This window comes from Rattus norvegicus, chromosome 10 (genome assembly GCF_021556685.1).
Source record: "Rattus norvegicus strain SHRSP/BbbUtx chromosome 10, alternate assembly SHRSP_T2T, whole genome shotgun sequence".
NCBI classification, from domain to species: Eukaryota; Metazoa; Chordata; class Mammalia; order Rodentia; family Muridae; genus Rattus; species Rattus norvegicus.
Genome location: NC_141543.1, coordinates 63,540,685 through 63,564,552, shown reverse-complemented (window position 1 = coordinate 63,564,552; position 23,868 = coordinate 63,540,685). Strand labels below are relative to the sequence as shown.

The following is a 23,868-nucleotide window of genomic DNA, read 5'->3' as shown; positions in this document are numbered from 1 at the left end:
AGGAAATGTATCCTATGGCTCTCAAGCAACCAGTTCTCCCCAAAGCTCAGGAGACAGGAGTTCCTTAGCCTCACGAGCCATCTTCCACCTCTCCTCTCCCCACCTCTCACTACCCTACATGCTGTTCAGGTGCCTGCGGTGCCTCAGAGCCTTCCAGAACATTGAGCCAAGTCAACTGTGACAAGAAAGAAACGCATGTCTGGATGCAGAAGACATACAAAGCCTTTTTTTTTTTTAACTCAACAAAGGGCTTTTATTGTTTTTAATTCACTTCCTAAGAAGTTAATTTTTATAAACACTCTTATGGAGTTTGTTCACTTGTGCTACATTCAAAACCAAAGCCAACCAAAGCTCTCAACAACAGGTGACAGTGAGCATGCCTTCCTGGCTCTGCTGGGGACAATGAGCCAGCCACCCAACTCCGAGCTTTTCCTGTGTGGGTCCCATCGGTGAAGCTCCCTGACTCTTTGCTATTTATTGGTTGGCATAACTTGCCTCCTATTCACTCTATAAAAGTATTCTTAGAGATAGGATTAGATTGTTTTCAAGCCCTGGGTTACACTGGCTGCCTTAGTGCAGAGGAGTTGGGTTGAAATGGGAGCCCTTTGACAATGGGCTACCTTCTGCTCCTAGGCATAAGTTGACATAGAAACTATATTACAGATGCATGTGCCAGTATGAGACATGCAAGTGTGCTGTATACAGCAGATGGGCACACACACGCATGTGCACATGAAGGAGCAATGTACACCCATGGGCACAGAGATAAGAGTGGGAACCAGCGCTCCCGCACAGCCTCTCTCTTTTCTAGCCTAGCCCTCCTGCATTCTTGAAACCCATGTGGGCAGCCAGGATCTCTTATGGGAGGCTTTCAGAGAGGGCTACCTGAGTCCTGCTCATCTCCCTTTGGGGACCAATCCCTATGAGCATTATCAGTAAACATTAGAATAGCCAGACGACCACAGAATCCAGACAGCTGACATCTGTTCTGAAAGGGCAGTGTCCACGTGTGTCCCAACTGTGCAGCTCTGACCTGTGTGGGCTGACTGTCTGATGTCCTGTACTGAAGCAACTGACAGAAGGGCCACCAGCCTGACAGGAGTGCGTCTTGTACGGTCCCTCATCTGGCTGAGCCTCCTCCATCAGAGCATGTAGTGAGTAAGCCAGTGTCGGCTCAGCGCCTAGATCCCAGTTACTTCCACATCTGCAGGGCCACAGTGCTGAGAGTCCGTGGCCCTCCTTGTCACTCCTGGTGTTCTGTAACCTTCATTCTGGAGATCCGTGAGAGAGGAAGGGAGGTTGGCAGGAGAAGTACACTGCTCCAGGCTCAGGTCTATGCTCTAAGCTGGATTCACTTTGGTCCTTTCTCCAGCGAGTGCCAAGTGTAAAACACAGTCTATGAATGTCAGATCCTCGTGACTGCCGTACAGTGTACCACGGACTACCCAAAGCCAGAAGATGCTCTCCATAACAGCCGCTCCCACCCAAGCCCTCAGGTAAAAGACAATGAGAGGAATCTGGATTCTCCAAGATCAGTCTTCTCCCAGGCACGCCTCATTACTTGTAGCATCCACACTAGAGATCTGAGGACTCCAGCACTCAGCACCTTCCACACAGAAGTGACACAATCACTCCTCGTGTGCAGCAGCTGGGCAGGCCACCGATCACTATGGGAGTTCTCTGAGAAGCAGCCCACCAGGTCTCCACCTGCTATTTTGGTCTCTTGCCTTCTGCCCTGGGCCTCACCAGCCAGTCAGGTAGGGTTTCTAATATTCCCCACAAGATAGATCAGAACAGAGAGAACCAACCGGGACCCCCGAGCCCCAAATGATACACATTCCAATCCTGTCCCTGGATATGCCTGTGCGCAGGTCATGCAGCACAATGGGTGAGGGGAGCCAGGAGAGGGGCTGCAGTCCCCAGCCCCCTGCCTGCAGGGGCGATGATTGCATGAGGGCGGTGGGCCTCTGGAGGAGCGGAATGAGCATGCTGCCGATGGCCCTGGGCACATGCAGGGACTCAGGATGCAGCCTCATCTTCCTGGACTCCGGGAAGCTCTGGGCTTTTGCCCCCTTCTCCACATCCTTCTTTCCTGTTAGGAAACACCAGGGGCAGAGGGACCCCAGGAGTGAGAATGTGTATGCAGGGGATTCTAAGTTCTCACACACATCTGCATATGGCTGACCATCCTCCAGCCTTTGACATCCCCACCCCACACTAGCCTCCCTAGGATCTGTTCCATCACGGCAGTCCTTCTTGCTACTTCCTCTGGCCACAACCATTCTGCGGCTACCCACTGCTCTGGGATGGAATCTAAACCTCTCAGGAATCTCTTACCATCTGACTCAGATGACTTTCTAGTATACCACGAGTACTAGTCAGGTCAAAAGTCTTTCTTGTTGACCTTTACTGGGCCCCCGGTGGGTTAAAGGCTTTCATTCTGCATTTTTTTTTTACCTTGCTCACGGGACAGAGTTGCTCCACTATTCAGTAGAATAGTGGGTCTGATCACCTGAATCTGATCACCCATTCCTGCTCCCGCCTGTGTTTTAAAAATATCCAAAGGATCAATCTCACTGAACTGAACTAACAATTTCATAAAATGTAAAAGAAATGGAGTCTACCAAGGACCCCAAGGTCCTCGAGGTTAAAGTGTACTTTACTTTTGGTTTTGTTGTTCAGTTCCAGGGAACGAACTAGAACTGTTCTTAACTATTGACTGCTTCATTGTACCACCAGGGGGTGCCAAGACACAGCACTGAGCTGGAGTGGTCCCTGCTGACTGCACAATTGTGACGTCAGACTGTTGTCCCTTATATATTTGGTTGTGAGCCTAGCCTTTAACGGCTGAGCCATCTCTCCAGCCCCAGACTGTTGTCCCTAATCATTAACAGACTCCTTTTCACTCTCAGATCTATCTTAGTTCATCTGTCAAATTCTATATGATCCACTCCACCAAGAGCAACTCCAATATCAGGGCCCCAATACCTCAAAGAGGAATCAGGAACTGCATAGATATCTCCCAGGTCTACCTCACTGTGTGGTCACTCCTTATAAGGGCAGGCCTGTACAACGTCCATGTTCACCTCCCTGGGAAAGTGCCTTTACCACAGGGCAAGCCAGACGTACAGCCCTTCTCCCCAAGCTCCTTCACAACCAGATTAGTACTCAACGGCCTTAGGACCATGGTATTCTGGTTCACAATGCTCACAGTTCTCTGAAGGTCTATGCATAAACTAACTGGAAGGTCAATTTTAAGGCAGCAGAAAAAGTGGAAGCCAGAATCAATGTTCAGAAAACTGCTTTTCTGATCTCTCCCAAAGTGGTGAACCCCTACATGTGGTTCAAAGTAGGGGCCCATTAGCCAACAGGGGTCCCTCTCCTCCAGCCTTGTCAGCTAGCTTGTCCACATGGACTCGACTGACAGAGTGCTGGCTACGGAGAGCATGGCCACGGCAGCCTTCCAGAAAGATCTGTCCCGGGTGGGGCTGAGTTAAGTCTTCATCTCTTACAGTGTGTGCATATAAGACATTGGGCCTAGACATGGGTGCACATGGGACCCTGCTCTGAGACTTGGATATGTCCCTAGGCTCCAGGGACAGCTCCACACTAGTGCAAGCTGGGGACATGTCTCAGTGCCACACCTTTGCCCAGGCCCAGGGATCAGCCCACAGGCCTTGGCCCACTGTACTCACAACAGTAAGTTTCCTGGCGCAGACATAGATCTTTCTTCCCTGCGTGCTTGGGGCTCAAATGGGTTTCCAAAGGAACGCTTTCTCAGCATAGACTTGACCAGGATCTGGGGAGAACAGGTTAATATGGGGAATACAGTCCCAGCCTAGGCAAGCAGATAGGTTCATGGGTAGGGTGTGGTCTAACTGACAGGTGGGGACCTCAAGCTACGTCTCCAGCCTTTCCTGTCATGCTTAGACACCTATGTGGTGCCTTGGGAAGAGCAGCAGTTCACAGAACGTAGGCAAGGAAGGAACTGCTTCTTCCTGACACAGCCCTCACCAGACCTCAGGTCTCTCCATCAGGCTGAATAAGATTACCTTATTCCAATAGTCCATAGACTCCAAGGGAGCAGGGGTGTCCATGGCCCCTGTACTGTGGCTGACTGACCTGAAGCCCCACTGTTCCTTCAAAGGCCAAGAGCAGAGCAAGTCCCAAGCAGTGGCCACACCCTCCTAAGACAAGAGAGCCCCACCCCTCACGCTCTTACCACAGTGGTCCAGCTGGGGATGAGCTTGACTGAGTTCTTCACCTCCTCCTCAGTCACCTCTACCACACTGCAGTGTTCCTCCTCTGAAGGGAGGGGCTCCTCTCCATGCTTGGTCACCCAAGGGTGTAACTGTAGAGCCCAGAAGACAGGGAAGGGTCAGGGTCATCAAAAGGGTCCCAACCCAGGGAAGGGTCAAACAGACAACCACTAGCTAAGGTCCCCAAGCATCCTTAGCATTGATTGACCTTGAAGGAGACCTTGACCCAGAAATGCCAAACAGAAACCCAACACACATGTCCCAGTGTAGGTCTGTCCAGAAGGGGACACAGACCTTGGCCCTGGACAAGGCCTCTGGCCTCCCACCTTGATATCAGACACCCCAATTCTTGTTTCAGGATTCTTGTCTAGCATCTTCAGGATCAGGTCTTTGAGTTCCTCGCTGACCTCCGGCCTGGGCAGAGAAAAGGAAAGAAACCAGGATGCCACTATTAATGAGGGTTATTTTTTCTGTCCCATGGGACCAGGAAAAATCCCAACCACATTCCTCAGACAGAAGGACAGGAGGCCATGCATCTGCTCGGGCTCCTCCCAGGGATCAGTTTCCCCTTTCTGAAGGCTGGGATGGGACTCTCACAACGCAAATGCTCTGCTAAAGATCAGATACCCAACCCAGGAGGCAGGAGAGCCCCCATGATCCCCGCCATGGACAACTCACTCCTCAGGGAACACCACGGCCTCATTCTTGATCTTTCTGTGCAGGGCCAGGATGTACTCATCAATGAATGGGCACTGTGGGAAGGAGAGACAGACAGACTGCAGGCCTTGATCCTCACTGTAGGGGGCCGGGGTGGGAGGCAGTTTATGCCCCACCCCCAACCCAGCAGATGGCAAAGGCCCCATCTAACTTGTTCAGGGCACACAGCAAGGGCTCTGCAAACGTAGCTGAGTCACTAGAGAACTATGCTGGCTGCACCTGCCACAAGCAATAAAACTGCCTACAGCAAAGCCTTCCTCTCCCTGGGTCTGGTGTTTGGGGACATGTTCACTGAGAAACCGCCTGCCTTCTTAAGCGTGGTCACCAGAGTCAAAGCACCTGTGGTCGGGGATCTCGATCACGTCAGGGTTAGAGTTTGGCAAGACCCAATGATGTGAAGAAATGATTGCACGAATGAAGGAATGAATGGCATCAAGAGAGGACAGGGCTCACTCTGGAGGAGAGGAGGCAATACCACTGTCACCTCTTGGCTGTGTGCTAAACCCAGGACAACACATCAGTCCCTTCCAGAGGGGAGAAAGAGAAACAAATGGCCTCTCTTCCCTCAGACTTCTTGGCCTAGGTGGGCTTCTCAAAAGCGGTTTTATCTAGGGACACACAAAAAGGTCCTGCATCCGCCACCCACTCCTGGCTCCTTGAATCTGTCACACAGTTTTGCAGGCGCCTCAGGACTCACCTTCCCGTAGACAAAACAATACAGTGTAACCCCAGTGGCCCATACATCCAAGGCCTAGAAAGAAACAAGCCAGTGTTAGTAAATATGACCACCCCCACCCCCACCTTACCCCACCCATCTTTATTAGGCTGTGGAAGAGCTCCTTCCCCAGGCAGGCATCAATCAACAAACACTCCCTGAGGCATGCTGGGCCCTGTGCTAAGGCCAGGGGACATGCCAAGGATGAACAGAACAGAGCTGTGACATTCCTGGGATTGTGGACTTTGTAGGGACAGGCCAGAACACTGTTCTAACTCAGCGGGATCCAAGCCTCATTTCACCCATGGGGTCATTGCTGCCTCCGTGACCCAGATGTATTTCCAAAATAGCAGTAGCATTGAACTCCCGCTCAATAAGTAGCTCTGGGTTCAAGAGAGCCTCACTCCAGTTACTGTGCAACTGCTTCCAATGCCAGAGGCAACCCCTGCCCGCTTCGCCCCATGCCCTCCTACAACTCCTCTGAGGCCCAGGTGGGGCCGTCCACAGGATCCTCATGTGTGCACCCCCTGACTCAGAGCACCACCACCACCACCACCATCCTGTCCATCCGTCCGTCCATCCATCCATCCATCCACCCACCCATCTTCCAGGGAACACAGACAAGTGCAAACTGGTGTGCCCTAAGACATCAGTCTGCTTTCAAATCATTAAGGTCAGGATGTCAGAGAGAGGCCAAGAAGCTGGAGGATGGGAGAACGCAGGATAATGTGTTTGTAAACCAACACTCGGGCTGTAGCTACAGGACAATCGCTAGTTCAGGGTCATTCTCAGCTACACAGCAAGTTCTAGAACAGCATGGGATATGTGACACCCTGTCCCTACCCCTCACCCCAGAAAAACGGTGGAGAGAGAAATGCCTCCAGATCAGAGGACTCTAAGGAAATGTGACAAGTGACTCTGATGGCTGGCTCTCCAGGATTAGAAAGAAAGAAAAGAAAAAGAAAAAGAGAACAGGCAAGTTGAGAACATTTCAATACCATCTCATAACAATTTTGCATGTGTGCGATACATTACAGAGCAGTTTCATCAGTGATGAGCCCCTGACCTTGGTCGCTGTACTGAGATTATGTAAGAGAATGCGCTCGCTCTTAGCAAAGTCACTGAAGTACAGAGTGATAAAGAGCCATATTGTCTCAAAATAAACTTCTGGATGATTCAGAAAAGTGTGATGGAAATAATCAGAAACATAAAGACAATGGAAACGCTAACGCGGCAATGCTGATGAATCGGTTAAAAGGCTGGAGAGACGGCTCAGTGGCTAAGAGCATTGGTTGCTCTTCCAGAGGATGTGGGTTCGGTTCCCAGCACCCACATGGTGGCTCACAGCACCCTGTAACTTCAATTCCAGGGAATTCAACACTCTCTGCTGGTACCAGGCACACAGCCGATACACAGGCATACGTGCGAGCCAAACGCCCACAGCATAAAATAAATTACTGATTGTTCTTAAAGTCACACAGGATTCCTTTATACTCTTCTTATAACTTCTCAGTAGATTTAGAATTATAGCAAAATAAAAAAGGTCCTTTTTGATTATTGTTTTGCAGCACTGGCGAATGAACCCCAACACATACATGCCAACCAAATGTTCTACCATTGAGCCATGTGCCCGGCCTCAAATAAAAGAGTTGAAAAACTAATTTATACCCTTGGCCTCTCTCTGCTCGAACTCCAAGGCCCACACTACCCAGCTACCTCTTCCCCTTCCCTGTATGGCAGCATGCAGTGGTGCTACAGGAAGCTCCAGGCAGTGAGGGCAGCCATCCACACTGCTGCAGTAGCCTTAGGAAACCCGTCACTTCAGGAAAGCTGAAGCAAGCATTCAATCCCTCTAAACCAGGCACCTCTATGAAGATGGCATTGGAACACCACGAGACCAAGTAACAATCTCTCCACCCCCACCCATGTGTTGTAAGTAAGCTTACAGTTTGGTGTTGGGCTGCATTCATAACCCCCTTTGGTCATATAAAAGTCTAAATCCCGACCAGTCCTAGTCCTCTCAATCCTCTTGCACATTCCTAGCTTCTGCCTCCAGCTCAGATTCTCAAGGCCCAGTCTAGACCCTGCCATGCTCAGGACCCAAGGAAACCTCCACCTCCTCTGACCACGACTCTCAGCCCTCATCACCACATGGAAGGATACGAATGGGACTGTTTTAGCTCTGCCTGTACCACAGCCCAGCCCAGAGCCCCACACAGAACACAGAACAGCAGTAAGAGATACAAGTGAGATTGTAACCATTTGTTAGGGAATCAGAGGAGCCCCACACGGGGTATGTGTTGGGCTCCAGAGAAAAGGCAGGCACTATTCACATGCAAGAAGCCTGGAGCCCTCAGCTTGCAAAGTGCCCCCCCCCAACCCCTCTACAAGCTGTTCTGCCCTCCACCCAAATCCCAACCCAGGCCCTGGGAATCACCTTCCCACTGAAGCTCTGGCCGGTGTCAGAAATGGCCTCCGGGGCCATGAATGCTGGGGTCCCTGCCGTACTGGACAGCTGAGCATCATTCCCCTCAAACTGGTTGCTGACACCAAAGTCGGCGATCTTCACGTGCCCATCGTCCCCAAGGAGCAGATTGGACGGCTTGATGTCCCTGTGCACAATCTTCTGGCAGTGCACTGCAGAGAGAAGCAGGTGATATGCAAGCCTGGGGACAGCTGCCCGGGGCCCCTCTGCTGCCTTCTTCCAGCCTAGAAAGCATGTTGCTGCACCCCAGCCCTATCCGCTCGTGTTATGAGAGGACCTCGCAAGATGTCACTGGGGCTACCTGCTCCATATGCAACTGAAGACATTTGAGGGGAACCTTGGGAGTCACTGGACTCTAAGTCCAATTATCTTTCCTCAATAAACAAGGCACTTCCTGCTGAAGAGAGAAGTCACAGGGAAATACAGGGAGGACAATTTCTCCATAGGCCCTTCCCACATCAGCACTGTCTGCAGGTCCAAACCACATCGCAGCCTATGCCTAGGTCCAGCCTCGACCAGGGAATCCCCGCTCCTAGGACTGATGCTTGGCTTGTGAGGACTGTATTGTGTTATAAACACAACAGTACTGCCTCAGCCCCAGGGATCTGAATACTAGGGTTTCAGAGAAGGAGGCACCAGGCTTCAGCACCACTAGGATGAAGATGGTTGGGGTGAAGGTCAGACATCTATCTCCGGCAGAATGAAGCCAGAGTCTGAAACAGTGCAGAACACTGGGAGCCTGCTGTGTCCCCAGGGTCTATCCCTGTCAGCAAGGGACACTAATCTGACATCCCCATCAGAGCAGGGAAGGCCCAAATGATGCACGGTTGACAATGGAATATAGTGTTTAAGTCTTTTCTCAACTCTAGGTTTTCCATTGAACTCAGGCTCTGTGCACATGTGGATGGCCAAAAGATAACAGTACGAGATGCATCTCAGTATCGGAACTTGACGCCTGTCTACAAACTCCTCACCAGCAAAAGGGAACCCCTACTCTAGCCAGGTAGACTGATACACGCCTGTAATCTCAACTGAGTCAGGAAGATTGCAAATTCTAGACCATCCTGGGCTATATAGCAATACCCTGTCTCAAACAAGAAAAGGAAAAAAGAAACTCCACATTTTTCCCTACTGTTCTCTGACTCTAAAGACTCATTTCAAAAAATTCTCAAAACCACCTCAGGTCCTCCTCCTCTCGACCTCAGAGCAAGAAGTCAATGGAGCCTAAGGTAAAAATAGCCCAAACTGGGTATAGTGATACACACTGTTTGTCATCCACCATAATCTGAGGAATTTAAAAGACAGCAGTAGATGAGGAGCTTGAGGCCAGCCTGTGCCACACAGTGAATCTGAGTTAAAAAGGAAAAAAACTCTGTGTGTGTGTGTGTGTGTGTGTGTGTTCTCATTGTCTCTCTTAATACACCTGCCTCCATCAGCTGGGCCTTTCCGACCAGTCCCATCTGTCCCTCCACAAGACCAGAATCACAAGTCTTTGGGGGGCACAGATGCCTTCCTCATCCACCTCTCCAGCCCTGGTGCTAACACTTACCCCAGAGATGCTCTTCATTAGTAGCAGCTGGGCCCTGAAGAGGCTGTAACCTAGAACTCTAGGTCAGCATGCATCTGAAGTGGGGTTAGATGGCAGATGGGCCCTTGACAGAGGAGAAGGACCCAGAAAAGGAAGGGGGTGCAGCCAAGCCCTGGAAGGGCTGTTCCTGCCCAGTGCTTACTAGACAAGCACCAAGAATAAACATACCCATCTCTCCTACACTATGGGCTCTTACTGGAGTCTATGTATTAAACACTTGTCCACGTGCCTCAGATTCCCTACATGTACAAAGAGAGCGTTAATGTGGAGGCACCAGAGGGGCTCATCAGCATAAAGATGCCGCATGTCACTGTGGGCTATGCCTCAGCTAGGGAGGGAGAGAATTCACAACAGGCCCAGATAAGAGATTAGCGAGATGGACAGCACCCCATTTCCCAAATCAGGCCAGAACCCTAGGTTTCTGAGGTTTCTCTCTCTAGACTGGTTAGTCTCCCCATGCCAGCCACCCTACCTCCTTCCCACCCTATTGCTACAGCTCTAATCCTGACCTCACCATCTGTCACTTGAGCTGTGGAAACAGCCTGCCCCCGGCCAGCTGGCTGCCTCTCACACCCCATCCAGCCACCACACAGCTGCCAGGCAGTGCTTTCGAAGAAGCAAATCCCCTCAGGCTTTCCTCGGCTTGGAGGCCTCAGAATACTGACAGGATTCAGTCAGAAAGCCTCCTTCAGAGATGTTTGCAGCCCTCTCAACAAAGCCTGGATGGTGTGCCAGCACCACTGCTCATTAGCCACCAGGCCACGCCACATCCAGATGGAACCTCTCTCGCCTCCGCCTGACAGGCTCTCCCACCATCAACCCTCATAGCTGGCCAGTGAACCCTCACTCCTCTGGACCTGATCTCAGCCTCTTCCAGAAAGCCTGCCTCTGCAGACCTGGCAGGCATCACTTGCCACACAGAGCCCCCTCAGTCCTGACCATCATCTGTCCCCAAGTAGGTGCACATAAGTGAGTGAAGTGAGTGGATGAAATAAATGAGCAGGTGAACTACTTCCTGGCACAGAAGCTATGAGCGCCTGAGCTCTTGCCTTAGAGGTCCTTAGAGCTAAGCCTACCCTGCCGTTACCACAGGCATTATGCCAGGACACACTCTTCCCCAGGCAGCTGGACACAAATCTCTTCTATTCTACATCTCCTGATGTTCTGCAGAGAGGGGAAGCTTGGCTAGAACTCAGCAGAAAAAAAAAAAAAAAAAAAACACGCAGAGAAACGCAGTGGTGGATGCAATGCACGGCGAAGAATCTAGCGCATGCCCAGTGAAACCTACTAGGTCCTCCCACACCTACCCGCCTCTTTCTCCACTAAAGCTGATTGGTAGATCACTGCTGACTGACAGGAAGGGCTCAATGGCTGTTGAGCGTGGGCAGAGCCCGCGCCTGTGTCATCTAGATCCAGTCCCTGTGGACAGACAATCTCACTCACAGTACTCGAGGCCCAGGATGATGTCCCGGAGGTAGAGGCGAGCTTGCTCCTCTGGGAAGGGCTTGTCGCAGGGCACTTCCATGACTGGTCTGTGAGGAAGGAGGGAGGAGGACTGTTCAGTGGAATCAGGATTACAGAAGACTCCAAGGACTGGGGAACAGGCACCTTCCCGGGATCCTGGTGCTCATGAGTTCATAGAACTCAAGATACTAGCTTCTCCCATATGCCAATAAAAGTTGTGGCCTATTTATCCCTTTTCAATCATAATTTCAAGGCTAACATCTCTGTTTCCTCTGGCTCGTAGCTCTTGCAATAATTAAGTTTAACCAAATAATTACAAAGATGCCATTTAAACCAGTGGCTCTAAAACTGTGGACCCAGACTTGAGTCAGAAAAATCAAATCAAGTGGGTCTGTGTTTGTTGTTGTTGTTGGTTTGGTTTGGTCTGGGGGTTTGTTTGTTTGTCTAATGAAATAGAATGTTTCAGAATGTATAACATGTGATAACGAGTGTTCCAGATAATCAGTTTCAGATATGGTCAGCAATACAAACTTCCATTTTTTAAAACTAGTGTGGTAGAGTATACTTTTAACCCCAGTATTCGGAGAGGCAGGGTCAGGAGAATCTCTGTGGCTTTAAGGCCAGCCTAGCTTGCAGAGCAAGTTCTAAGTAGCCAGAACTACATAGTGAGGCCCTGTCTCAAAACAAAACAAAAATAAATAAATAAATAAATAAATAAATAAATAAATAAATAAATAAATAAATAAAATAAAATAAAAATAACCATATACTTGTTGTGGTGGTGGTGGTGGTGGTGGCGGTGAGATAGGGTCTAACATAGCCCAGGCTGGCCTGAAGTTCAATATGTCGCTAATGAAGAGCTTGAATTTCTGAAGTTCTAATCCTCTTGGCTCCACCCCGAGTACAGGTATTAGCTGACATCCTTGGTTGTATGCACTGCTAGGGACTGAAGTCTTGGCTTGATGTGCCCTATGTAGGTACTCTACCAGCTCAGCTGCAGGCTCAGTCCCTAAAACCTTTTGATTTTTGAATGCAGGTTTTAAAAAAATTAGTCTTTCAGGAAAGGACCTGCAGAGGGAGAGCTCATAAGCTTCATCGGAGGCATGGCAGAGAGGGGTCCACCCAGCTCTGTACCCACTAGTCCCTGCCGCTGCTCTGCAAATATCCGCATACATCAAACAGGGCAGGTGACAGAGTTGGAACCCCAGGCTTCTTCCACAACTTGCTGTGTAACTTGGGTAGGCTATTTACCTTCTCTGATCCTTGGCTTTCTCTGCCGTGTAAAGTGTAAAGAACCCTTGGTGAGTTAAGTGCAAGCCTGAGTTTTACCTGAAAACTGCCCTTCCCCCACATCCATCCAAATACCTTCCTAGGTATTCGAGGTCTGACTTAAAGCCCATCCCTCTCCCAGCCTGACTTCCCCAGCCTTCACAACCCTTCCTGGCCTTCATTTGAATGGTCCCAGGTCTCTTATCGACCTGAGGCAAGAGTTTCCAGGGAGAGCTGGTGTACGACTCTTCTCTTCGACTCTTCGTTCATCTACACTAGCTGGCCCCTGGGCAGGGAGACAAAGGGAGGGTAGGAGACCTGGATCACAAATGACCTGCCTGAATGGGACAGGAACTCACCCCTTTCTCAGGAGGTCAAACACTGAAAGAAAAGAGAGACAGGAGGTATCAGAAGGCTGTGGGTGGCCAGTGCCAAGATTCCTCCCTGTTCTGGAGAGGGGCAGGGGACCGACAGGTGAGAGAGGCTCCCCATGGGCCTGCCTGAGCAGAGCCTCATGGGCCTGCCTGAGCAGAGCCTCGGGGGCTGAGACTTCAGCATGGGCCCAGTTGCCAGGGAGGGACTGAAGCTTGAGAAGGAGCAGACCTGTTCCTAAAGCTCCTGGCCAATAACACCCCCGACCAAAGCCTTGCCTCTCCATGCCTGAAGCCAGCTCTCCTGCCCCCTTTCTGTGATGGAGCAGAAACACAGGGTCTTGCTAGTCCTGGGCAATCCCCAGAGCTTCACCTCCAGCCCTCCTATGCCATTTCTCCAAATCTCCTCCCGGAAAAGCCCAAGTACCAATCAGGATAAAGAACTTAAGCAATAGCATCCATATTAATAAGGATAATTACAAATGTGCACATTTCCTGGTACCAACCCTATGAGACACAGACCACCGTTACCTCATTCTATTACATTATTATTGTAACTATCATTTTTGAAGGGCTGTGTATTGAGCCCAGCTCCCCAAGCATGCTGGGCAAATGCTCTACTTCTGAGTGACACTTCTGACCCTATTATCCTACTTTACAGGGGAGAAAACTGAGGCTCGATCCTGAGATTCACTGACGCAGACAGCTTCTTACACCTACTGAATGCAGAACTGCGCTGACTGGGACTCATTAGGGCCTGAGAAATAGTCACCAAATGATTAATCTAGGTCTCGTTCTACAGTGCTGCCCAGGAAAATCCAGGACTTGAGAGTACAAGAGATCATGGCTACCCAAACATTCTGTGTGGGACCAGCCCTAGGGGAGCTGCTGTGGGAATGAGCTGGGTCACTCACCCAAATAGAGATTGTCTTCAGCAGGATCATCCAGGACCTGGTCAAAGGGAGCAGACACATGGGCATGGGGCTTGAGGAGGAATGGAGTTGAGGAACCCAGGCCTTCTGTCCTTTTCTAACCCAAGACCCCTGCTGTGCCCTGCAGCCACCCTGGACACAGAGCAGGAACTGTACAGGTACCAACAGAAGGGCCTCAGTTATTACTGACCTCCCCATCAACCCTCCACATAACAACCCCTGCCCCTGGAGGGCTGCCCCTCACCCTCAGCAAGAATGCCCTGGACTGCCTCAATCCCTCCACAGTCCCATTCAAGGATGGCCTGCCCCCAGTGCCTCATCCACTTGCTCCCTAGGCCCTGGAAAACTGAGAACCCACCCCACACACTCACCCACCCACCAAGCTCCAGTACCCTCCCCAGCCCTCCTACCTCGATCAACTTGACTACATTCACGTGGTCCAGTTTCTTTAAAATGGCAATCTCCTGGTATACACGCTCCAGGGGCAGCAGCTGTTTGGCTGGCCCTCCCTGAGGAGCTTGGGACCCTCTCGGGGGAGGACGGCCTATGACCAAAAAGGAAATCAAGGTGCTGATCCTGGAGAAAGACCCTTAGGGGGCTGAGATCTCGTTCCAGTGCACCAAGCCTAGTCCATTCCCAGGCTCCTGTTTCCTCCCCTCTACCCCACTCCTAAATAAAAGTAGTTAAGGACCATTCCCTCCTCCTCTGCCCCAGCCTAGGAGTTCCCAAGGTCAAGGCATACATACGAGGAAAGCCATACTGCTTCAGTAACTTCTTTTTGGAAAGAACTTTCATTGCCTATGGAGAAAGGGACAGAAACATCACATGTGTGCAGCCACCAGGAACTAGAAAAGGCTGGTCGCATGGGGACTGTGGTCCACATGAGCACACTGGCAGCTACCACTGTTACTGAGCATGTGGCCAGGTATGTCTGCTATGCCATAGCCGAGTCTAGGCCTTCCTCCTGTTCTCTCTTCAGAGGAAGCCAAGCTTTGCTTACACACCCCAAGAAAGAGGAAGTTTGTTCCCTCAGCACGCCCAGGAACAGAAACCTCCCCCTAAGAGCCTCCCCTGGTCCCTTTCCCAGCACTTCTCCCTACTCTCCCAGCTTCTGGGGCCCAACCTGGGCAACACCCCTTCCAGTCCCAGACTCACATAGTGTCTGTCTTCCCTTTCATTGTAGGCCAGCCTCACCACACCATAGGCACCCTGCAGAGAGCCATCCGTCAGCCCCTCAAGACATAGCCACATTCTCAACAGCTCTGGTCCCAGCCTCTGGACCCCAGCCCCAACCTATCTCCTACCATCTGGTTCTGGGGCTCACATTTCCAACTGATGAGGAGGGGACTCCCATGCCCTGGGAACTGCCCACCCCTACCTCACACCCCATGCAGCCTTTTGTCTCTCCTAGTCTCCATTAAGGAACCCTGGGAGTCAGGAGGCAGAAGTTATCTCTGCCCTCCTCTGACAATCTCCCAATCAAGCTGGGTGTTCCTGGCTCTGTTCCCCAGTCCCATCAGGGTGAAATATGGATGCTCAGAGAGGACTCTGCAGCACCACCCCCCAATTCCCTTCCTGCCCAGGCCGTACCTTGCCAATCTCACTCTGCAGCTTGTACTGGTTCAGTTGCACACAGTCCTGGGGGGGGGAGGGAGCATCAAGGACAGCTCATTCATTTGCTGGATAAGCTCATTCATATCTAACAGTGCTCCCTTCTTAGAAGACTGTTCAGGACCCAGCCTCTGCTTCCCACACCCGCAGTTCTCACCAGCCTTTCAAGTTTAGACTGGGAAAGACTGGAGGGTAGCAATCGCCACCTCGAGAGATGAGAAGCTTTGGATGACATGTGAGGTTATGATGGGTGAAGCCCTGGCTATGCCGTGCTCCCAACAGGACCCAAGTTCACATTCAGATCCAAGCCCACGAGAGACCAGGCACCGGAAGCACACTGCAGGTTCTAAGTCGGAGCATTCTCTCAGAGGCAAGACTATGGCCCAAGCTTGGGATGGTTTAGGGGTAGAGACATACATGATCTGTTTTCCAAGCTCTAAGAAGGCTTCTTAGGAACAAGAGAGGGCCCTACGTCTGGGCTGAGGGTGGGAAGAAGGCAGGAGGTAGCCCTTGATTCAGATGGCCTTTCCCTGCATGGAAGAAGCCCTGCTGTAGCAATCGTCTCAGTGAGCTCTAAAGGTAGGCAAACCAAAGAAAGCTAAGTGTGTGGTTCATGTGGTGGGTGCAAACCCAGGCTTCCCTGACAGGTCCACGAACAACTTCTAACCTCTGTGTCTGAGATGGCCACATGGTGGGACTCGATGGTGGGTCTCCGCCAAGCCCGAGGAGACATGTGACTGGCAGGTCCTGTAGAGTAAGGCCCAACCTGAGCCTCTAGACAGCTTCCCGCTGGTCTTTCCTGCAGGGAGAACTTTCTAGCAGAGAGGCTGGGACGCACTGGTGTGGGTCTTGAAGCACTGCCAGGGATCACAGAGGCAGCTCTGGCCCGGGGTGGGGGGTCCACACCATTGCTGGCAGGCTCTGGGCCCTCCTCTGCCTCTTCTAGGTGGGCCACACTGATGGCTGCCACCCGCTCTACCAGTTCCGCTCGAGGGTCTTGGCAGCAGACGGCTGGACTGCGCTCCATCACTTCAGTCCGTGGATATTCCTGTTGGGAACCTGAGAGAGGAGAGAGGGTCACTCCTGGCCAGGCAAGTGGATTGGGTCTAGATCTTTTTCCCTCTGTAGCCACAGTGCTATAGACCCTACCTCCCGGCTGCTCCTTGGCCTGGCTTGCCAGCACCCAAGCCTAGGGATCCCCAGTAGCTCACGTAGCTCTGCAGCATGCCCTCAGCGTCCTGCATATAAAACAGGTACAGTCTCCTGCTCTGATGGCTACATAGAAGAGTGCAACGACATTGGTTCTGCAGTGGGGACAGACAGATGTGGGGAAGGCCTAGAAGCCTAGCCACACTAAGGCACGGAGTCCCAGGTCAACTCTGTCCCAACTTTACAAGATGGCCAGTGGCTCAGCAGTTGTCCCCCTTCCTGACAGAGCATTCCAGCACAGCCCCCTAGCAGCAGGCGGGGGTATTGGAGCTGCAGACCCAGACACCTCCTCCAGGAAGGCCTTCTGGATGTCCCAGATCTTCACTGCTGTCCCTCTCAACATTTCCTGAGGTCTCTGGCTTCCATCACTCCTCTCACTACCTTCAAGACTCCAGGTAAACCTGGTCATTCACCTCTCTGTCCTAGTATTGCTGCCAGCCTAGGGGAGGGTACTCTAGGGGGAGGGCCACATTGAGGTCTGCTGCACAAGATGCTAGCACAGTTTCTATACTCCTCCTGACTTCCACCCACCCACCCTGTTCATGTGACCAAATGTCCCTTACAGCTGCTCTGCTGGGACTGAAGTGCTTCTGGATCTGGCTTCCCACATTCCTCCCAGCTACTGTTTCCTGGGTCCCCAACCTGCTCAAAATCCTAGCAATAGCCCTGGCTTGAACCTCAATCCCCAGCCTCAGGCCCACCCGCACCTCAGCCATCACCCTGTGTAGCTATACACTGGCCCTGGCCGAGTCCTGACTTACTCTCAGACCAGACCACTCTCTCTGCCACAGCCCACATGCTGGCTCCACCCCCTCCCAAAGCTCCCTCCTTACTGGGCCTCATTCTGCAACTTCTAAGAAAAGGAAGTAAGTGGACTCCCGAACCCCTGCCCTTCCGGTCTGTTGGTGACTTCCTCTATCCTGACTGCAACTCAGAGAACACAGGTCCTGTGGGAGCCATGCTCACTCTACCTTTGGCTCTCCATCCTTACTGGGAATGGGCACAGGTGGTAGGGCTGGTTGGAATGCCCTAGCCACTGGTAGGAAGCCACCTCTGCTGACAACCTACCACAGCTCTGGGGCAAGCCAGGCTCCCCTCTGTCCTGTGGATGCTATGCCTACCTAGCTGCTCTGACAGACTTGGAGGTAGATTGTAGAGCAAAGGTCAGAGCCTCTGCCTGTCTGCTCCCCCCTCCCGCCCCAATAGAGCTGCCAGTCCAGGGGAGGGGCACTAGGGGAGGGAGTGCCACCTTGGGGTCTGTCACACAAGACACTAGTGCAGTGTTTATATTCCTCCTGTTTGGTTTTTCCAGCCTGCCCATGTGACCAAATGTTACACTTAAGAGTGCGAGTGCTAGGAGCAGAGGCAGCAGGGCTGCTGCTGGGGACAAGAAAGGAAGAGGGTGAGGAAGACTTGTAAGCCAGGAGCTCTGAGAGGCCTCCCTGGAAGAGGTGAGGACAGTGAGAGAGCCTCCCCAAGCCTGACTCCCTTTCCTTCCTCTCTTCCATTCCCCAGAGGGTAGCTCTCCCCCACCCCCCAGGTCTAAGCCCTGAGATTAGTTCTTCAGTCTGCTTTGTCTCCGTAAGATCACTTGTGTCTTCCACAGTGCCTGGCACGGTAAGAGCTCAATAAATATTTGCTGAATACAAGTGGTCGCCATAGTGATCTCTGCAGCTCTGGTCCCATTACATGGATGGGACAGCACTTCACTGAGGGAAACCCAAGCAGCCTTAGGCTGCAGGCCACATCAGGATGGAGGACAGAGTCAGAAGTGAACCTCCAGCAGAGAGAAGCCCCAGGCTGGCCTGGCCCATAACTTTTGCATATAATTTCCCTATGGCTATAACTCCTGAAAGGTCATCATCCCCCCCCATTTTTTATTGCATATTTTCTTTATCTACATTTCAGATGTTATCCCCCTTCCCAGTTTCCTCTCTAGAAACCCCCTATCCCATACCCTAGCCCCTGTCTCCATGAGGGTGCTCCCCATGGATGGGGTGGGGAGAATGGGGAGAATGGGAAGAGGATAAGAATGGGCCTGGGATCACACAGCCAGTAGGTGCAGAAGCCTTCCTGTTCTAGTCTAAGAACTATTACCTGGCTTGGCACCCAGGCTGGGGTGCCCAGGCTGCCGACTTCCTGGCCGTTAGGGGTCGGGAGAGCAGATAACTTTGGGAATTTCTCATTGGTGAAATGGGCCACAAGGCAGGTCTTGCACCCGTGTGGGTGTGAGGTGTAAAGAAGTTGATGCTGTTAGGAACACAGAACAGCGGCCGCTACTGACAAGCTCCAAAGAATGGAGTGGTGACCGCATGGGATGAGCTGGGGGCCCAGATGGATGCGAGGGTGGCTGTGGGAGGAGGTTGTGAGAGCTGACGTAAGGCTCTCCATCCATCCCTCCCTCTCGCCTGGATCAAATTCAGGTGACTAAGCCAGGCTTGGCTGAAGAGAGGCAGCAGGGGAGGCCCAAAGTTTCTACCCAATGCCTTGTGCATAGGCTGTGCCTGTATTGTATGCATGGGGGCCTGTGTCTGACCAGGGAACAATATACTGGAGGAGGCTGGAAACAGGTCTGCCCGAGCTGTGAATCAGCTCCTAGGATCACAACTGTGCAGACAAACAGCTACCACCCCCACCCCACCCCCACCCCCACCCCACCCCCACTCCCACCCCACCCCAGGGCTCCCCTTTTACCAGCTGATCATGTAGGCCTGCACATAGACGTAACCAGGGCCAGGAGAGCCAGACTCAAGGGGAAAGAACTGCACAGGGTTATCTGCCCCACCAGCCTGAAACTGGTAGTGTTTTGTACGGCTGGCCTGAGGGTCCATTCCTCAGTAGCTCACCCAATGGGTCTTCTCAAGGTTCTTCCCAAACTACAGCCTTGAGAATGCTTCGTAGAAGGCAATTTAGCAGGTAAATAGGGGTCAAGTGGACAAACAGAAAGATGGACAGACATGCTGGGACCCAGACCCAGTCTGGGCACAGCAAAGACTCTTGTGGGCAAGGGATTCCTCCATTGGCCAAGAGACCAGCCCCAGGCACAGGTCCTCGCTCATTAGGCAAAACTCAAATCCTGTTCTCCCAGATGGGGGCTGCGCTGCCTGGGTTAGGGCACTAAAGATACATATATGCAGACACACACACACACACACACACACACACACACACACACACACACGTACATCTTTTTTTGAAACAGGCTCCTCTGTAGCCTGGAGCTCATTTTGTAGACCAGGCTGGCCAGACCTGCCTGCATCTGTCTCCTGAGTTCTAGAACTAAAGGCGTGTACCACCATGCTGGACTAGGACACTAAGCTTCTGGAAACATCAGTTTTCTCACAGGTGAATCAGACAGATGGCTACTGTCCAGCCTTCTCTGTAAGCCACCTTAGCTGCGGACACGGAAGCAGTCTGTGCCTGAGTAATATGTAGCTGGAATGTGTGTGCATTAGGAAGCAACTCAGAGTGAGCCCCACTCTACCAAACACAACCCACTTGAGGTGCCTGGCTCTGGACTAGCTTGACTCAGGCTTCTCCTTCAAGCTGCACCCCACCCTCCAAGTGTCAGCCACTCCCAAGTACACAAGCTCTTGGCTTCAGAAGCTCACTCCATCTGACCTCTTTCTAAGGACATGACCCATCCAGCTAAGTCTTCCAACAGAAGCCAGAAGAAGAAAGGGCAAGGAGACCCTGCAGTCACCCACACTGGTTCATGCAGCCCTATCTACAGTAACCTCAGGGACCAGTAGACTGTTAGAATGTTCCAGAGTCAGGCTGAGCCAGGGACCAATTGCCATCCAGGCAGAAGATGAACAGCCCTGATGAGCAAAGGAATGGTCAGGGGTAAGTGCAAGGAGGTAGTGGCCAGGCGGGCTGCACATCAAAGCGGCCCTGGTGTCTTTGGATCACTTCACTGTAGCCTGCTTATACTTCTGACAAGGGCCTAATGGTTCTGGCTGTGGTGTGCCCTCTGCAGCTCCCCACCCCTGCCTGGGATGACTCAGTCCCCTTAAGGGAGACCCAGGAGTCTGGTGCCAAGTCATGCTCAAGGATGCCTGCTGTGAGGATGGCCCTCCCACTACCTCAGGGGATCCCCAAACACCCAGGTGGGCTCGTGCCTCCCCCACTGTCGCTTTCCTCAAGGCATCCCTCAGTCCACCTGTGGAAACTGACATCTGTGGGCCTCTTTTTCTGAGCTTCCACCCTCTTTCCAGAGATCTCCCCCTTCCCTGTTTCTGCGCAGCTCAGCTACATCAGGGACATATTCAGCTCAGTACCATCCCTGTCCTGTTATTCATCCTCTGTTCCCATCACAGAGATGGGAACTCCATTTCTCCAGTTTTCATAGGCAAGAGCCAAAGGGATTGTTTCCCCTGGTTCCTTCTGTCTCACTGCCCACCCCTCCACCTCCCGCAGCACCTGCTCTCCACTCTCTGCTCTGGCTGCATCCCACTACTTCAAGCTTTGCAAACTGCAGGCTCTGTGTCACCAGGCCTTTGCACAAGCTGCTCCTTCTGCCAGGAACACACCTCCCTTGGCTTCACTGCCTGAAGACCAGTTCAGACATCACCTCCTTTGAGGAGCCTCTTTGATCTTCCCCACTGCTGGGTGGATGATCTCACTAAGTTAAGCACCTTAAATAGCACAGATCTGACCTCCACCACTCTTTCACGACTTCCAGAGCTCTCCATACCCCAGATTAATATCCCACGCCTCCCTCCACACCAGTTGCTAACGGGAGGATTTCTAACATGCAAATATGTTTGGAGTTTGCCTCTAGTGTGCGTCTGGGGAACAGATAGGCACACTGACTCCTGGCATGGAAATCCAGAGTCATGCACTCCTGCTACAACTATTCAGTGGGTATCTGCTGTATAGGTACTAGGAGGCAAATGGGTAAACCCAAAAGACAAACTCCCTGCTCTCACCATTTGCTTTCCAGTAGAGTCATGAGACAACAAATAAGAATGCTAGCAATAGGGGCTGGGGATTTAGCTCAGTGGTAGAGCGCTTACCTAGGAAGCGCAAGGCCCTGGGTTCGGTCCCCAGCTCCGAAAAAAAGAACCAAAAAAAAAAAAAAAAAAGAATGCTAGCAATAAACATATGACAGGTTCTGTGGGATGCTCTGGGAAGACAGCTACCGCAACAAGACAGGGCAGAAGTAAGATGCTGGGGGGTACGGTCGATGCAGTGCAGGAAGGGCTTGTATGCCACGCAAGCTCTAAGCAGCTTTGAAAGGAGAAAGGCGGTGAATAGTGTGGACACTTGGAGAAGAGCTTCTTGGCCTATAGGTGCAAGTGCTATGAGGTGGGAAGGTGTTTGCTCTGTGTGAAGGCCAGCACGGGGGATGTGGCTGCAGTGGAAAGTTCCTTAATGAAGGTATGCATCCAGAGAGAAGCTAAGGTCCCCTTACACTGGCCTTGGGGGTGTTTTCCTGGAGTAGGTGACATTGAAATTCTTTTTTGACCACTAAGCAAGACTCCAAAGGGAATCTCTGTGCCTAAGAGAAATCCCTTCCAAACGTGGCAGTAGGACTCAGGCTTGGTTTAGGGTTTGTGGACAGAATCAGAGGCCTCCAATGCCAGAAGAGTCTTAAGCAGAGAAGCAATTCAGTTGGATGAGGTTAAAATAAGCCCCAGTCCTGGTGTGAAGACTGAGTGTTGGGGACAAAGGAGCAGGTAGTAGGGTCTAGAACAGTCTGACCCACAATGTGTGTTGGATGGAGGAGGTAGGGATTCATAGAAGACCCAGCTTTTTCTTTTCTTTGAGATTTTCAAGGACACAGCTGTGTGCTTCTCTCACACCCTGAATCTGGCCAAGGCAAAGAGGCGCTCACTGGGACATAGTCCTGGGACCCAAGGCATGCGACAGCGAGCTCTGCTCACTCTGCAACATCCTCAAGACAGGCACACACCCCTTCCCTGACAGATGTAACCCTTGTCCTCGTGACCCGTACTCACACACCACTTCATCCTGAAATGCACCCCCCACGTACACAGGCACACTCTTGTGTCCACGTGACGCACGCACACCGCCTCCAAAACACCACACACATTCCCTGCGCACGTGTGCACCCTCGGAACACCAATCCTGTACCCACCAGACCCAGAAACCACAGCGCCGCCTCCGCCACCCTCACTCAGCCAGGGGACGACTGCGCAGCAGCTGAAGTCGCTAGCCGCATCCGTCCCATTCATCACCCCGCCCCCAGCTCTCCACGGAAGACTCACGGGAGGGCCGTGGGAGAAGCGCTCCGCCGAGATCCACACGTGGGTGTACCCGTCCAGGCCCACTCCGAATAGACACGGCCTCCACCCAGAGCCGGGGCCCGAGGCACCGCGAGGGGTTCCTATGCAGTCCCGCGGACAGCAGCTGCGGAAGGGACGCAGGTGGCCGGTCACCCGCATAGTTGGCTTAGACAGATGCAGGCTCGGGGAGCCACCCCAAGGACCTGGCTCTGCAGACACAGCGGGGATCGCTGCACGCCAGGTTCCGGCTGCCCACGTAGACGCGGCCTCGCAGACCACCCCTCTAAAGCACGCTGGCTACACAGGGCGGCGCACCCCAGTTCCCAACTCCAAATCCCGGCTGCTGACCCCTACCTAGGCACCAGGCGACAGTCTCTGCGGTGGGCGCCGGGCTCGCTCCCGCTATGCGCGCCCCGCCCTGCCCGCTTCGCCGGGCTAGGATCGCCCGGCTCAACCCGCTGGCGCCGCAGCTCCAGGCTGCGCTCGCTCCCCCGCCCGCCGCCGCGCCGGCTCGCGATCATTGGCTGTGCCGCGCAGCGCCCGCAGAGATGTCCAATCAGAGTCCGGTCCTCCCGCCCAGGGGTGGAGAGGGGCGGGTCTCCACGGGACCCGGAGGAGGCGGCTCGGGAGGGGCCCTGCGGATGGGCCCCGACGCGTCACGCCCCCGGCGCCCGCAGACAAGCAGGCTAGGGGAACCCGACGTCCCTCAGGCCACGTCGTGGGCCGTCAGCCTGGCCTGGCGCGTTCGATGGTTTTCTCGAGTACTCAATCCGGTGTCCTAGTCTGTAGAGGCAAGAGCATCCCTCCCTCGGGATGAGGCCCGGTGCTAGGAGGAGGCCCAGAGGTTGAGTGTTCTCCTGGGGTTGGGGGAGGAAAGGAGGAGGGAGATTCATCAGAGTGCTGGGGTGGGGCTGCACTCAGGTTTGGAGAGTAACAGAAGGCAACTATCCCCTAGCTGGGCCGAGGGAATGGAAAAGAGCCCTCCAGGACCAAGTGG

At 52.7% G+C, this 23,868-nt stretch overlaps 1 protein-coding gene across 4 annotated transcripts; it reads right to left on the bottom strand.

Annotated features, from left to right (window-relative positions):
- Positions 1 to 224: 224 nt before the first annotated feature.
- On the bottom strand, positions 225 to 23,323 carry Camkk1 (calcium/calmodulin-dependent protein kinase kinase 1). 4 transcript variants are annotated; one of them, XM_087574013.1, is made up of 18 exons: positions 23,226 to 23,323; positions 22,854 to 22,995; positions 16,561 to 16,649; positions 16,079 to 16,470; positions 15,391 to 15,438; positions 14,956 to 15,009; positions 14,547 to 14,598; positions 14,211 to 14,344; positions 13,783 to 13,819; positions 12,857 to 12,878; positions 11,208 to 11,296; positions 8,129 to 8,328; positions 5,674 to 5,727; positions 4,938 to 5,011; positions 4,586 to 4,673; positions 4,223 to 4,351; positions 3,696 to 3,799; positions 225 to 2,092 (listed from the first exon to the last, which is right to left on the bottom strand). In XM_087574013.1, exons 4-18 carry the CDS (start codon positions 16,436 to 16,438, stop codon positions 2,020 to 2,022), a joined length of 1,518 nt encoding a protein of 505 aa, XP_087430139.1. In that variant the 5' UTR covers positions 16,439 to 16,470; positions 16,561 to 16,649; positions 22,854 to 22,995; positions 23,226 to 23,323; the 3' UTR covers positions 225 to 2,019.
- Between the last annotated feature and the right edge of the window lie 545 nt (positions 23,324 to 23,868).